The sequence below is a fragment of the Macrobrachium rosenbergii genome, chromosome 46 (genome assembly GCF_040412425.1).
Source record: "Macrobrachium rosenbergii isolate ZJJX-2024 chromosome 46, ASM4041242v1, whole genome shotgun sequence".
Taxonomy (NCBI): domain Eukaryota; kingdom Metazoa; phylum Arthropoda; class Malacostraca; order Decapoda; family Palaemonidae; genus Macrobrachium; species Macrobrachium rosenbergii.
Window position 1 is genome coordinate 2,680,001 of NC_089786.1, and position 16,060 is coordinate 2,696,060.

Here is a 16,060-nt window from a genome sequence, read left to right on the forward strand (position 1 = left end):
GAGAGAGAGAGAGAGAGAGAGAGAGAGAGAGAGAGAGAATTTCAATTTCAGTAGCATCCAAGAAGAAGAAAGAAAGAAAGAGAGAGAGAGAGAGAGAGAGAGAGAGAGAGAGAGAGAGAGAGAGAGAGAGAGAGAGAGAGAGAGAGAGAGAGAGAAATTTGAAGTCAGTAGCATTCAAGAAGAAGAAGAAGAAGAGAGAGAGAGAGAGAGAGAGAGAGAGAGAGAGAGAGAGAGAGAGAGAGAGAGAGAGAGAGAGAGAATAGTCATCTGTAACAAGGGTGATTTAGGAAGAAGACAGTCGACAGATTTTGGGATGAGAGATAGTACAATGACCACAGCGATTAAAAAAAGCCACAAAAGAGTTAATATTTGAGACGACAGCTTTGTCAACAATGAATAGCAAACACTTAGCTACAAGAACCATCTAGACAATTTACAGACAACATCAATATTAAAACAACGTCATGACTTTAATACATGGAGATTTAAGGCATCCATATTGAATGAGAAAAGATTCTAACTATTGCGAGAAGTTCTCATTCAGATGACAGGAACTTTTAGGTTTTCAATTTTGACGACGATATCTGAAGATATCTAATGTTTATTTAACTGATTTATTTACAAAAACATCCAGTAAAAACGGTTAAAAATATTCTCTGAGTAGCACAGGTATCACACGTGAGTATTCAATTTAAAAAAAAAAAAGATCTTTTAAGCACTTTCCAAGCGGGCTTTCTAGACAAACTCGCAGAGAATGAGTAATGCTTCTCTCTGTCTCTCTCACGTGTGATGCCAACTTCTAGGTACTGTTTCTCTCACCGGGAGGGGGGGATTGATTGGCGCAGGGTGGCTGGGTGGTGGTAGGGGGAGTGGGTGTTGGGAGGTCTTCCGGTCGTTGGTCACCGTACAGCCTTTCCCCGCCACAGACACAGGGTTCGCAACCTGTTCCCGTATATACAAGAGTCGATGGCTGTATATATATCTCTCTCTCTGTATCGTGTTACAGTTGGTTACAGGCAGACAGACAGACAGACAGTCGGGAAGGCTTTATAAAGGGGTAGTTTAGAGTGGAGGAGGAGGGAGTTTGTATATCAGAGATATGTCATGTTCTGTCGTCAGCCAGTGTACTTTTAAATTTGTTTCTAGATGTTTCATGTTTTTTTTTTCAGTCAGGGGTCTTCTGATTGACAAGGGATGCGTTCCATCGGGAATGGCTCTGAAGATACTCGGTGTGTGGATGCAACTTACATTTTAATAAACACTTGTCCCATAATGTTTATAATATATGTACATATAACTTGGACTCTATTCTAGTACATTATATAGTAATTGGTAAATGAAACATGGGTATGAGTATCCGTAGAGTTCTATGAGTGCTATAAATATTAAAGCATGTTTAAAAATTATTTCATTACATGATAAATATATTGTGGGTAGAAGAATTAGTTGAGTTTTGTACGTGGTAGACATTAATGCATGTTCTAATATTAAATTATATAGCAATTTCATAAATGAAATGTGGATTAGAGATACAGAAAAGTTTTGTAAGTAAAAGAAAATCTATTCTAACATGACATCATAAAGTCAATGAAATATTTAATACCTTAGTAAGTGAAATATGGATAGGAAAATCCGTAGACTTTTTGAAAGTGGTATAAAGATCAGCATTCTTATATTATTACGTATATTAAATTAAATATGGGTAGGACAGTCCGTAGAGTTTTTCACATTTTCCCCCACTTTTAATCATTATTTATCTTCAGTCATAAATTCCCATCACGAACACGCTTGTGCTAATAACACTTACCATTGTTGTGGGCGATTGAAGTGGTGACGGGCGGGGTTTGTGGGCAGGGGATGCCTCTTCGGGGAAGGGGTGGCTGGGGAGGAGGATGTTGGGTGACGAATCTGGTATAAATACTTCGGGATGATGGGCACTGCAAAGAGAGAGATAATACACCTTAATAATAATAATAATAATAATAATAATTATCAAAATATTATACAGTGATGAAGAATGGGGAAAAAAATGGTTATATTATAAAGTAATATATATAAATTGGGAAATGTAACAACAGTAATAGTTGCTTAATAGACAGACATATATACACACACACACACATATATATATATATATATATATATATATATATATATATATATATATATATATATATATATATATATATATATATATATATATATATATATATATATATATATATATATATCACGGTCAGGAAGTCAAAAGAGGAATTACGGAAAGTATTCCCTAAGAGGAAATAGAACAGAACATTTCTCTCTCTCCCTCTCTCTCTCTCTCTCTCTCTCTCTCTCTCTCTCTCTCTCTCTCTCTCTCTCAGTCATGAATGTTTCGGGCAGACGTGATTGTATTTGCTCTTGTCGTGAAAGTTATAATATAGACAGAGCCTCAAAATCTTCAAGGTATTCGACGAGGAATCCTGTATCACGGAAATATATCAGAGTATAGAAGCGAACTGAATATGAGGTCATTCGGCGCTGAAGCGGATATTGACAGTAAAAGGTTTGAAAGGTGTAACAGGAGGAAAACCTCAAAGCAGTTGCACTATGAACCAACTGTTAGGAGAGGGCGGAGAGTAAGATGGGAGAAAGACAATATGAAAGGAGGTACAGTAAAAGGAACGAAAGCGGTTGCAGCTAGGGGCCTAAGGAAGGCACGCTGCAAAGAACCTTAAGTAATGCCTACAGTGCACCGCATGAGGTGCACTAGTACTGGAGATTGTTCTGTGAATTTCATCTTGACTTTCTGACACACATTTCTCACCCTCTCTAAATTCCATCTGAATTCTGTATGAATCTTATTTCTGTAATTTACACATAGAATGTCACTCTCTGTGATTTCCTGTTTATAAAAGGTGCCTTGAATTCCATCATACTTATAATTCTGTATGAATTTTATTTCTGTATTTTACACCGACAATTTCATTCTCTGTCATTCCTGTTTATAAACGTGCCTTGAATTCCATCATAATCCTCACAGACAAATTCCTCTGATTTAAAATAATTCCACCTAAATTCTAGAAGACTCACATTTCTGTCTTCTGAGATAAGTCTTCCTTACGAACTCTCGAAGACATTTTAGGTCCTCCTCCCACAAGAAAATCCACCTTTCTTAGTCGATCAACTGTAGTGAAGGGTCGACGCCCTAAGGGCGAGCATAATCCCAGATGAGGATCTTGGCTTCGACGATGACCCTACAGGTGCTCAGAGCCCCTTCCTGTAGTAGGTGGTCATAGTATTGAGCGACCTCGTTTTTTATTTTTTCAGATCCCAAAATGATGGTGGGGATAAGGATGGAGAGACTACGTGATGATAATGACGAGGGTGATAAAAGGGGTGACCCTGATTGTTAGTGACCTTACTTTCTTTTATAAAGGTCTGGATTTTTACACTTTATTCATTAGTAGCTTCTCCCTAAAATAGCTTATGCAAATATGTAAAATGGAGTGTCTTGAAGGCCCCAGGTTGAGATAAATTTATATCTCAGACCTCTTCAAATCATTCACGAACACATTCTTATAAATGGATGTGAAGAAACTGTACGTGAATGTGCATATACATCACTCTCACCACAAACATACCACCAGTAATGAATTCAAGATCTATATATTTCGGTGAAAATTTTACCAGTATATGACAGATTAAATATAAATCATAATTCAAGAGATATTTATTATTTCAACTCATTTATTTAAGATACTAGTGTACTGGTAATAAGAGAGAGAGAGAGAGAGAGAGAGAGAGAGAGAGAGAGAGAGAGAGAGAGAGAGAGAGAGAGAGACCTTTTAAAGTCCTAGAAACAACGCAAGAAATATTGATCCTATCAATAATACACAATAACATCAAAATGAAAGACCCTTCCCAATTATTTTCCAATGAAGAACAACAGTGAGGCCTAACCCCACACAGTGAAGATTGTTCCCGCCTCTCAAAGGAAAGCAGACTATAAAGATACGACATGAAAGCGATTCTACCCAAGGGTTACACAATACACAAACCTCAGCTAATTTCAAAGTATTTCTGTCATGTAACCAAGGAGGGTAATCTCTTGGAAAGGAAGAGGACTCAGTCACGTACGGAGTGAGATCACCTGAAGACATCGTGTTATATGACAAAAGGGGTTTTGCTACGTTATACAGTTTTATTATCAAGCGCTAGGGGAGAGAGAGAGAGAGAGAGAGAGAGAGAGAGAGAGAGAGAGAGAGAGAGAGAGATGAATATGCAAAATGAATTATTAATGAATGATAAAGGGAGGAGGATGAGGAGGACGAGGAGAGAGAGAGAGATGAATATACAAAATGAATTATTAATGAATGAAAAAATGAAAAAGGAAGGAGAGAGAGAGAGAGAGAGAGAGAGAGAGAGAGAGAAGAGAGAGAAGAAGAAGAAGAAGAATATACAAAATGAATTATTAATGAATGAAAAATGGAGGAAAGGGAGAAAGAGAAATGAATGTACGAAATGGATTATTAATAATGAAAAGATGAGAGAGAGAGAGAGAGAGAGAGAGAGAGAGAGAGAGAGAGAGAGAGAGAGAGAGAGAGAGAGAGAGAAATTTTACAAAATGGAATATTCATGAAAGAAATATTAATAAAAACAAATTTAAAGAGAAAAAGTCAGTGAAATGCAAAGTAAGAAAACTAATTCAAACAAAAGACAAAATAAATCAGTTTAGAGACAGTGTGTGTGGGTGGCTGGACCTTATATAAGGCTTTGCCTACCCTCTCAAGAATAGTGATGAACCAGGATAGTAAATGTCAGTGACGCACGACCATTTACATTAAAGCTATCTTATGGATTTGAATACATACCTCTCTCTCTCTCTCTCTCTCTCACCAAGATAGTAAATGTCAGTGACGTACGACCATTTACATTAAAGCTATCTTATGGATTTGAATACATACCTCTCTCTCTCTCTCTCTCTCTCAGGACACCAAGATAGTAAATGTCAGTGACGTACGACCATTTACATTAAAGCTATCTTATGGATTTGAATACATACCTCTCTCTCTCTCTCTCTCTCTCTCTCTCTCTCTCTCTCTCTCTCTCTCTCTCTCAAGACACCAGGATAGTAAATGTCAGTGAAGTAAGACCAGTTATATTAAAGCTATCTTATGGATCTGAATACACCTCTCTCTCTCTCTCTCTCTCTCTCTCTCTCTCTCTCTCTCTCCTTTGTAATTTCTCCCTATTTATTTTGTACGAACATATTATTCTCTCTCTCTCTCTCTCTCTCTCTCTCTCTCTCTCTCTCTCCAGCAAAGGCCAGTGAGGTAAAACCGTTTACATTAAAGCTATCACATGGATTTGAGTAGACGCCTCTCTCTCTCTCTCTCTCTCTCTCTCTCTCTCTCTCTCTCATCACCAATCACAAAACAGGGATAACGAAGCGAGACAACCTTCATTAAAAAAAAAAAAACTCAAGAGAAGAATATTTCTGAAAAATCATTTTTCCATTCTGCAGTTCTTCAAATTCTAGAGAAGCTGAATGATGCTACTAATGACGTCATCAGCGGTTCTTCTTCTTCTTCTTCTTCTTCTTCTTCTTCTTCTTCTTCTTCTTCTTCTTTATTAAGAAGACACAAAAGGGTAATTACTCTCTCGCAAATATGTCAGGGAGAGGAAGGGTGACTTTGGAACTTTTTTTAAAGATATTTGATTAAGTTTAAAAACTTTTTGTTTTGCCATTAAGCCAATTATAAAATCTATTTCGTACGTAATGTATTCAAAGTTTGGCCTCAGGTCTGCTAAAATGGAAGGGACAAGTATATGAGTTAATAATAATGATAATATTAATAATACTTAACATCATCATCATCATCATTATCGTCATGGCGAAGATGAATATCTAAAAATAATCTTGAAAATTAATGATACGTGTGTTTGATAGGTTGAAATATATATATAATACACACACACACACACACACACACACACATATATATATATATATATATATATATATATATATATATATATATATATATATATATATATATATATATATATATATATATATATATATATATATATATATATATATATCAACAATACGCCGTTTTTCGCTACAGGAGTGACTAAACAAAATGACCTGACACATTCATAATTTTTCTGCTATATGTATGTTAGAAAATGATTAAATCTAATTTCACTGAATTTAAGAAGCTGCAATTTTATTTACATGAAAATTCTACCAAGAAACGTTATACTGTAATCCTTAAACGATTACCTTGGGAAGCTATGGGCAAAGTAACTTGAAATCACTCCAACATGGGCAATTTCCATGTCTTGTTCTCCTTCTACCTACGTTCCTCATTATTTTCATCGAGTTATTGCTTTTATTCATCCTATCTTGCTTAGATCTACATTCTTCATCGGCCTGGAAGCTAAAGACAGCTAAGGACACTCAACACAATGTCAGACTCGGCCAGATAACGACTCGAAAGATAGTGAGAAGATAAATTTGACTACAAACGGAGGTGACAATGGAGTTGAGATTATAACGGCTGACTTACCAGCGAAGGTGACAATGGAGGTGAGATGATAACTGCTGACTTATCAGCCGAAATAAGAAGATAAATCCTGACTTACCACAGGAGGTGAAAACAGAAGTGAGAAGGCAACTGCTGACTTACCAATGGAGGTGAGAAGGTAACTGCTGACTTACCAAACGAGGTGAGAAGACAACTGCCGAATTATTAAAGGAGGTGAGAAGGTAACTGCTGACTTACCAATGGAGGTGAGAACTGCTGACTTACCAAAGGAGGTGACAAGGTAACTGCTGACCCAATGGAGGAGAAGATAACTTCTGACTTACTAAACGAGAAGACAACTGCTGATTTACCGAAGAACAACTGCTGACTTGTTGAGGAGATAACAGCTGACTTATTAAGGAGAAGACCAGACCAGGAGCTGATAACTCAGGAGAAGACAACTGCTGATTTACCGAAGAACAACTGCTGACTTATTGAGAAGATAACAGCTGACTTACCCAGGAGAAGACCAGACCACAGCTGACTTACTGAGGAGAAGACCACAGCTGACTTACTGAGGAGAAGATAAATGTTGACTTACTGAGAAGTGAACTGCTGACTCACTGAGAAGAAAACAGTTGACTTACTGAAGAGAAGACAACATCTGACTTATTGAGGAGAAGATAACTGTTGACTTACTGAGAAGTGAACTGCTGACTCATTGAGGAGAAACTAAGGAGACACCTGCTTACTGAGAGATAGCTGCTGACTTATTGAAAAGACAACAGCTGACTTACTGAGAGAAGATAACTGCTGACTTTTTGAGAAGACAACTGCTGACTTACTGAGGAGAAGATAACTGCTGACTTATTGAGGGGAAGACAACTGCTGACTTACTGAGGAGAAGACAACTGCTGACTTACTGAGGAGAAGATAACTGCTGACTTACTGAGGAGAAGACAACTGCTGACTTATTGAGAAGACAAGAGCTGACTTACTGAGAAGACAACTGTTGACTTATTGAGGAGAAGACAACAGCTGACTTATTGAGGGGAAGACAAGAGCTGACTTACTGAGGAGAAGACAACTGATGATTTATTGAGAAGATAACTGCTGACTTAATGAGGAGAAAATAACAGCTGACTTACTGAGGAGGAGACAACTGCTGATTTACTGAGAAGACAACAGCTGACTTACTGAGGAGAAGACAACTGCTGATTTACTGAGAAGACAACAGCTGACTTACTGAGGAGAAGACAACTGCTGATTTACTGAGAAGACAACTGCTGACTTACTGAGGAGAAGATAACTGCTGACTTACTGAAAAGACAACAGCTGACTTACTAAGAGGACAACTGCTGACTTGTTGAGGAGAAGACAACTGCTGACTTACTAAGAAGAGGACAGCTGACTTACTGAGGAGGAGAGAACAGCTGACTTACCAACGGTGGTGAGCAGCATGTTGTCAAGGAGCAAGGCGATGGCCACGATGACCAGGATGAGTTTCCTCGACTCCAACTGACAGTTGTTGAGCCAAGACAACCGCGCCCATCTTGAGGCCCGACAAGAGCCCCCACGCAAGACAACTGATTTTATTGAGACATAATGTTGTCAGAGTGAATGAGGAGAAAATAACTGTTGACTTAAAACGGGGAGAATGTTGATTACTGATAAGGTTGAAGCTATTTTGATAGAATGGTAATTTACTGAGAAGAAACATGTCAGACTAAGGTTGAAAGTATCTTGATAAAATGATAATTGGGAGAATGTTGTCAGGATAAGGTTGAAAGTATCTTGATAAAATGGTAATTGGGAGAATGTTGTCAGGATAAGATTGAAAGTAACCTGATAGTATTATAATTGGGTAACTGTTGTCAGGAAATTAACTTGAAAATATTGTAAATGGAGAATGTTGTCAGCATAAGATGGAAAAACACTTGATAATACAGGAGAAGTTGTTCAGCCACTAACCGATCTTGCCGCAACTTGATAAAATGGTAACTGGGAAAATGTTGTCAGCATAACATTGAAAGTAACTTGATAAAAAGGTAATTGGGGAAAATGTTGTCAGGATAAGATGGAAAATAACTTGAAACTATTGTAATTGGGAGAATGTTGTCAGAATAAGATGGAAAATAACTTGAAAATACTGTGTCTGGAAAATGATGTCAGGATAAGATGGAAAAACACTTGATAATATTGGGGAGAATGTTGTCAGGTAAGATGGAAAACGTAACCTGAAAATACAGGGAAAATGATGTCAGGATAAGATGGAAAAACACTTGATAAAATAACTGGGAAAATGTTGTCAGGGTAAGATGGAAAGTAACCTGAAAATACTGCAATTGGAAAATGATGTCAGGATAAGATGGAAAATAACTTGATAATATTGGGGAGAATGTTGTCAGGGTAAGATGGAAAATAACCTGAAAATACTGCAATTGGAAAATGATGTCAGGATAAGATGGAAAAACACTTGATAATATGGGGAGAATGTTGTCAGGGTAAGATGGAAAGTAACCTGAAAATACTGCAATTGGAAAATGATGTCAGGATAAGATGGAAAAACACTTGATAATATGGGGAGAATGTTGTCAGGATAAGATGGAAAGCAACCTGATAAAATGGTAATTGGGAAAATGTTGTCAGGGTAAGAAGGAAAATAACTTGATAACAAAGTAAGTGGGAAGAAGTTGCCAGGATAAAATGGAAAGTAACTTAATAAATAGTAATATTGTCAAGATAAGATGGAAAATAACCTGAAAATATTGTAACTGGGAAAAATGTTGTCCGGATAAGATGGAAAATAACCTGATAAAAAAGTAACTAGAAGAATGATGTCAGGATAAAATCGAAAGTAACTTAACAGAAAGGTAATTCTAGAAAAGAAAGTAGACAAATGAAAGAAAAACTGATAAAAAAAGGAATGATATATGAAAAAGGAATCAGTCAGTATCTAAATGCAAATGTGTAGTAGATTTTTTGAGAATGTCCATTTTGCAAAGAATTTTGATTGTTTATCAATAAAAACTAATAAATAAGGTAATTAAAGAAACAATGAAAGACATTCAGGAGCAAGAGAAAATTTTCTAACTGATGAAAAAACATGATTATAAAATACTCTTCCCGAAATAAAACTGGTCATTTAAAAAAAATGCTATATCAAATATAAAGATTCTTTCTGGAATTAAAAAAAAAACAATATATCATATAAAATAAGTAAAAAACTTTTTTAAAAATTTTTACAATAACGAGAAGCCTATTAAAAAGAAATTCCCCAATGAATTAAGCTAAGAATATAAAGCATTCAATGCCACAATCAAAGTTCCATAAATACTCCGTCAATTCACTGATTAAAGGCTGATTCACATTATACCGTCACGTCACCGTCACGTCACGTCACGTCAAAATATCCTTTCCTAGAAAACGCGTCGTGATGTGACGGTGGATGCCGTGTGCTTGATGGTGACAAGACGTGATGGTGTGAGCAAGTCCATTTGATTACATGTAAGAAATTCTCACGTACACTGACGTGACGTGATGTGTCGGTGACGTGATGTTACAATGTGAATCAGCCTTCATTCAGTTTCAAGAAATTCACGAAATAAAAACAAGCTGCAAATATAATAAATAGAGGGAGGTAGAAGTGATAGACTGAGGAATATAAAGAAGAATATATATAAGTATATCATGTGTAATATCTAATGTAACATATACCCTTAAGGACACAGCTTCTTCAAGTTCAATTAGGTACATATAAAACTATATGTATATATATATATAATATATATATATATATATATATATATATATATATACATATATAATGTATGTATGTGTATGTATATATACATATACATATACATACGTATAAACACGTTTGGTATGAATTCCCTCCGCAGTGAGACACTTTCAGAAAAATTCACGTATTGAACAGATCACTTCCTGACGTCCCCATACGACAAACTCTCGAGAAAGAGAGAGAGAGAGAGAGAGAGAGAGAGAGAGAGAGATAATCCGTCAAAGACCCTTCCTAAAGGACACAGATGATCGATACACAAAAAGTCACCCAAAGAGAGAGAGAGAGAGAGAGAGAGAGAGAGAGAGAGAGAGAGTTTCTGACTGCTTCCTTTGTGGGGGTTCCAACCCTTCCTCTGCTTCCCCTTTGCTTCTCTCCTCAGTCTGTAGATGACACTTCAGGACATGATGAAGGAAGGCGTCAGCAGAGAAGGGGGAGGAGATAATGATAACCGCTGTTAAATGTATAGAAGAGAGAGAGAGAGAGAGAGAGAGAACACAAGTGAGAGAGGTAGTCCTTGCACTGAATAACCGAGATGTACTCATAGATATAAATTTATATATGAGAGAGAGAGAGAGAGAGAGAGAGATAACACAAGTGCTTTTGGTAGTCCTTGCACTGAATAACCGCTGGGAAATATGTATGTACTCATACAAACAAAACAAATATATATAAATTTATATATATGAGAGAGAGAGAGAGAGAGAGAGAGAGAGAGAGAGAGAGAGAGAGAGAGAGAGAGAGAAACAAGTGCTTTTGGTAGTCATTACACTGAATAACTACTGGAAAATATGTATGTACGCACACACAAACAAACAAATATATAAATAAATTTATATATGAGAGAGAGAGAGAGAGAGAGACAGAGAGAGAGAGAGAGAAACACAAGTGCTTTTGGTGGTCATTACACTGAACAACCACTGGAAAATATATATGTGTACACCCATATATATGTATATATATATATATATATATATATATATATAGAGAGAGAGAGAGAGAGAGAGAGAGAGAGAGAGAGAGAGAGAGAGAGAGAGAGATCACCATTGCTTCATCCGGTAATCCTACATTCAATTTGTGACGGCGCAAAGATAAAAAAAAAAAATGAAAGGAGAATACTGAAAAGAAAAGTGGAGGGCGAGAGAAAAGCTTTATCGTTCAATCTGCTCCTGAGAACTCAATTTACATAGATTCAGAACAGGTATCATTCCGGTCCTCTGAAGTCAAAATTCGGGGTGAATGGAGACCGCCTTTGATCTCGGCCGGAATCTGCTTCTTCGACTTGTTGTTCGTACGAAGACAAAAAAAAAATTTTTTTTCTTTTTTTAGTTTTAGTTTTTATATATTTTTTCGACCTGTTGTTCGTACGAGGAAAAAAATTTTTTTGTTTTTTTTTTGTTTTTAGTTTTAATATTATTTCTTGGACCTGTTGTTCGTATGAAGACAAAAGAATTTTTTTTTGGCGTGTTTTAGTTTTTATGTTTTTCTTGGACCTGTTGTTCGTACGAGGAAAATTTTTTTCTTTTGCTTTTTTATTTTTAATTTTTATATTTTTTCTTCGACCTGCGGTTCGTACGAGGAAAAGAAAATTTTTGTTTTGCTTTTTTTTTGTTTTTAGTTTTATATTATTTTCTTCGACCAGTTCGTAAGAGGAAAAAATTTTTTTTGGGGGGGGATGGTTTTGGTATTTAGTTTTTATATTTTTTTAGACCTGTTCATACGAGGAAAAAAAATTTTTTTGCTTTTTTATTTTTAGTTTTAATATCTTTTTAGATCTGTTAGTACGTGGGAAAAAATTTTATTTTGCTTTTTAATTTTCAGTTTTTAAATTTTTTTCTTCGACCTCTTCGTACGAAGATCATTTTTTATTTTGATTTTTTTCGACCTGTTCGTACGAAGACCAAACAATTTTTTTGTTTTTTATATTTTTAGTTTATATATATATATATATATATATATATATATATATATATATATATATATATATATACTATATATATATAATTTTTTTTGGGACAACAGTAATGTGAGGTGCATTGATGGCATTATCACCCTACGGAGATGTGTATGTGTGTGTGTGTGTGTCTGTAACGCCCAGTGATGACACTAAGCAATCAGGACAGATTAAACCTGATGTTTTCCTCTCTCTCTCTCTCTCTCTCTCTCTAGCTAACAACCCGGCCTCTAGGGCAGTCGGTGGAGGGGGGGGGAGAGGGGTAATCAATTTCGAGAATTTCTTGCGTCTCTCTGCTAGGCTTAATTAGAGCTTTAAAACATGCTGCTTAATGAATATGCTAATTAAGTGGGAAAGGGGGAGGAGGGAGTGGGGAGGGTAGAAGGGGGGGAGGGGAGAGTTGGAGTGAGCCAGGCTGCATGTTGCTATGTCAACTTTGTGCCCGTATTTCTGCTTATTTACTTACTTATTTATTTATATATCTATTTATTTATGTATTTATTTATCTATCTATTTATTTATTTTTATTCTATTTATTTTTATCCTCGCTGGATTCCCAAAACCACTTGTCGTTCTAAGCTGTGGTCTATGCGCCTGGTAGTTATTCGACTGTGATTTGTCGCAGCGTAGGGTAAAAAGGCTTTTATACACACGTATATAGATAAATAAATGATATACATATGTATACACACATTTATACATACATACACATACACATGAGTAAATATATGTATATATATTTTATATATATATGTATATATATATATAAATACATACATACACACACACACATATATATATATATATATATATATATATATATATATATATATATATATATATATATATATAGAGAGAGAGAGAGAGAGAGAGAGAGAGAGAGAGAGAGAGAGAGAGAGAGAGAGAGAGAGAGAGAGAGATGGAGATGTTATGTGGTTTCTTTTTGAGTACACTTTCAATAACAAAAAAAAAAAAAAATAATAATAATAATAATAATAATAATAATAATAATAATAATAATAATAATAATAATAATAATCGAGGGAGAGTTTGATTCTTATAATGGAAGTCCTGAATGCCTCCTCTAATATCAAGTGGCTAATTGCCTCCTGTTTTCAAGTCGTGGGGAAAATATGTAGGGCAAAATTTTGAAGACAAAAAAATAAGCAAAATTTTCATTTTGCAATTTGAGTGTTTTAAAAATCCTTTATTTCCATTATATCATTGAAAAAATATAATGACTTTGCATCATTAGTTTTTTATTAAAGGGACATATGCTTTAAAAATCCCTTGTTTCTGTTATATCATTGAGAAAATATAATGATTTTGCATCATTAAGTTTTATTTATTGGAATGTATACTTTAAAATCCTTTGTTTCCATTATATTAAAAAAATATAATGATTTTGCATCATTAGTTTTTATTTATTGGAATATATGGTTTAAAAATCCTTTGTTTCCATTATAATAAAAAAATATAATGATTTTGCATCATTAAGTTTTATATATTGGAATGTATACTTTAAAAATCCTTTGTCTCTTTATATTAAAAAAATATAATGATTTTGCATCATTAAGTCTTATTTATTGGAACAAATGCAAGTCATTATAATAAAAAATATAATGATTTTGCATCACTAAGTTTTATATAATAAACAAAAATTGATGAAATAATAAAAAAATATAATGATTTTGCATCATTATTTATTAGAACAAATGAAGACATACACTCGATATAAAAGAGAGAGAGAGAGAGAGAGAGAGAGAGAGAGAGAGAGAGAGAGAGAGAGAGAGAGAGAGAGAGAGAGACAATCCTGCAGATAATTGAGGTCCTTCGTCACGCCCTCAAGACTATTCTCGGCATCGTGTATGGCTGAACGGCATGAATGCCCTATACAAAGGGAAGATCCTTTGAAGGAGAGAGAGAGAGAGAGAGAGAGAGAGAGAGAGAGAGAGAGAGAGAGAGAGAGAGAGAGAGAGAGAGAGAGAGAATCTATTCTCTGAGAATCTACTCTATATAAGCTTGGCACAGTTGTAACCCATAGTCGATACTTGGCACCAGGTAACCCACAGCAGATACCTGGGACCAGGTAACCCACAGTCACTAACCAGTACCAGGTAACCAACAGCAGATACCTGGTGCCAGGTAACCCACAGTCACTAACCAGTACCAGGTAACCAACAGCAGATACCTGGTACCAGGTAATCAACAGTCGATACCTGGTACCAAGTAAACCAAAATCAGTGCCTGGTTACCATGAAACTTCCCTGGTCCTGATTACCGGGGACATTATTATTTTTATATGTCATGCAGTAATTCCCGACCAGTTATTATTATTATTATTATCGTGTGTGTATATATTATTATTATTAATATTATTATTATTAACTCACAGTCGAGACCTGGTACCAGGAACCCACAGTCGTTACCAGGGAACCCACAGTCAATAACCAGTAATTCACAGTTGATAACCAGTACCAAGTAACCCACAGTCAATAACCAGTACCAGGGAACTGGTACCTGCATCGCGACTAGTCCCTGGTCCCTGATTACCAGGGACTTGTTCCCTCATCTAGAAGCCAATCACGAAACCAAATAATCCGCTTATATGTCAGTGCAGTAATTCCCCGACCAGCTAATACTTGATTATTATTATTATTATTATCATTATTATTATTATTATTATTATTATTATTATTATTATTATTATTAATTTACGAGAATATGATTTTGTACGTAATTAAAAAAAGGCTAAATTGTCGATCAAATTCTTGAACTTCAGTTTTATATATTTTATAATTTTCTGAGATAATTGAATGTCGAATATCTAATACCCAGATTACCTAACAACAACAGTAATAATAATAATAATAATAATAATAATAATAATAATAATAATAATAATAATAATAATAATATATGTATTATAATTTTCTGTTACAGTATAATTGAATGTCGAATATTTAATACCCAGATGACCTCACAATAATAATAATAATAATAATAATAATAATAATAATAATAATAATAATAATAATAATAATAATAATATATGTATTGTAATTTTCTGTTACAGTATAATTGAATGTCGAATATTTAATACCCAAATGACCTCACAACAACAACAATAATAATAATAATAATAATAATAATAATAATAATAATAATAATAATAATAATAATAATAATGATGATGACTACCCAACGCAAACCTAGACAAAGACACAGTCCCACGAATTTCTCGCTCCCCCCTTCTGCGTGTTTGGTCCTGACGGAGGAAGCCCACAAACCTGACGAAGGGGACATCTGCCTCTGACAAGACCCTCTCTCTCTCTCTCTCTCTCTCTCTCTCTCTCTCTCTCTCTCTCTCTCTCTCTCTCTAATCTCTTCCCCTCTGGCGAATGGCTATAATGAGGTAGGGAGAGGGTTGGTTGGGGAGTGGGGGAATCAGAAGGTGGGGGTGTTAGTGCAACATAGGTGCAGGACAGGCTTTGTGAAAGGGGGAGAATGACAAGAGAGAGAGAGAGAGAGAGAGAGAGAGAGAGAGAGAGAGAGAGAGAGAGAGAGAGAGAGAGAGAGAGAGAGAGAGAATGCAGATATATTTTCACATTTACACCACTGTGGATTTCTTCACCATTATTATTCTTGTGTAATAAAAATCCACAATTATATAAACTATATAATTGAATATTTTTATTACGCATTGTTTTTCCACGAGATTGTGAATTTCTTAATAAAAATCCACCATTATATAGTAAGCTGCATAATTGTGGATTTTTATTACACATTGTT

General features: G+C 35.2%; 1 protein-coding gene across 1 annotated transcript in view; it reads right to left on the minus strand.

Moving 5' to 3' along the window:
* The window catches only part of LOC136830102 (synaptic vesicular amine transporter-like), a 58,713-nt gene extending 43,919 nt beyond the window's left edge, over nt 1–14,794 (minus strand). The window contains exons 1-5 of the mRNA XM_067089295.1: nt 14,662–14,794; nt 7,958–8,101; nt 1,808–1,937; nt 1,227–1,243; nt 820–942 (exon numbers count right to left, since the gene is read on the minus strand). Of these exons, the coding sequence (XP_066945396.1) occupies nt 820–942; nt 1,227–1,243; nt 1,808–1,937; nt 7,958–8,101; nt 14,662–14,794 (547 nt within the window). The remainder of the gene's footprint in view (nt 1–819; nt 943–1,226; nt 1,244–1,807; nt 1,938–7,957; nt 8,102–14,661) is intronic.
* Nucleotides 14,795–16,060: the final 1,266 nt, after the last annotated feature.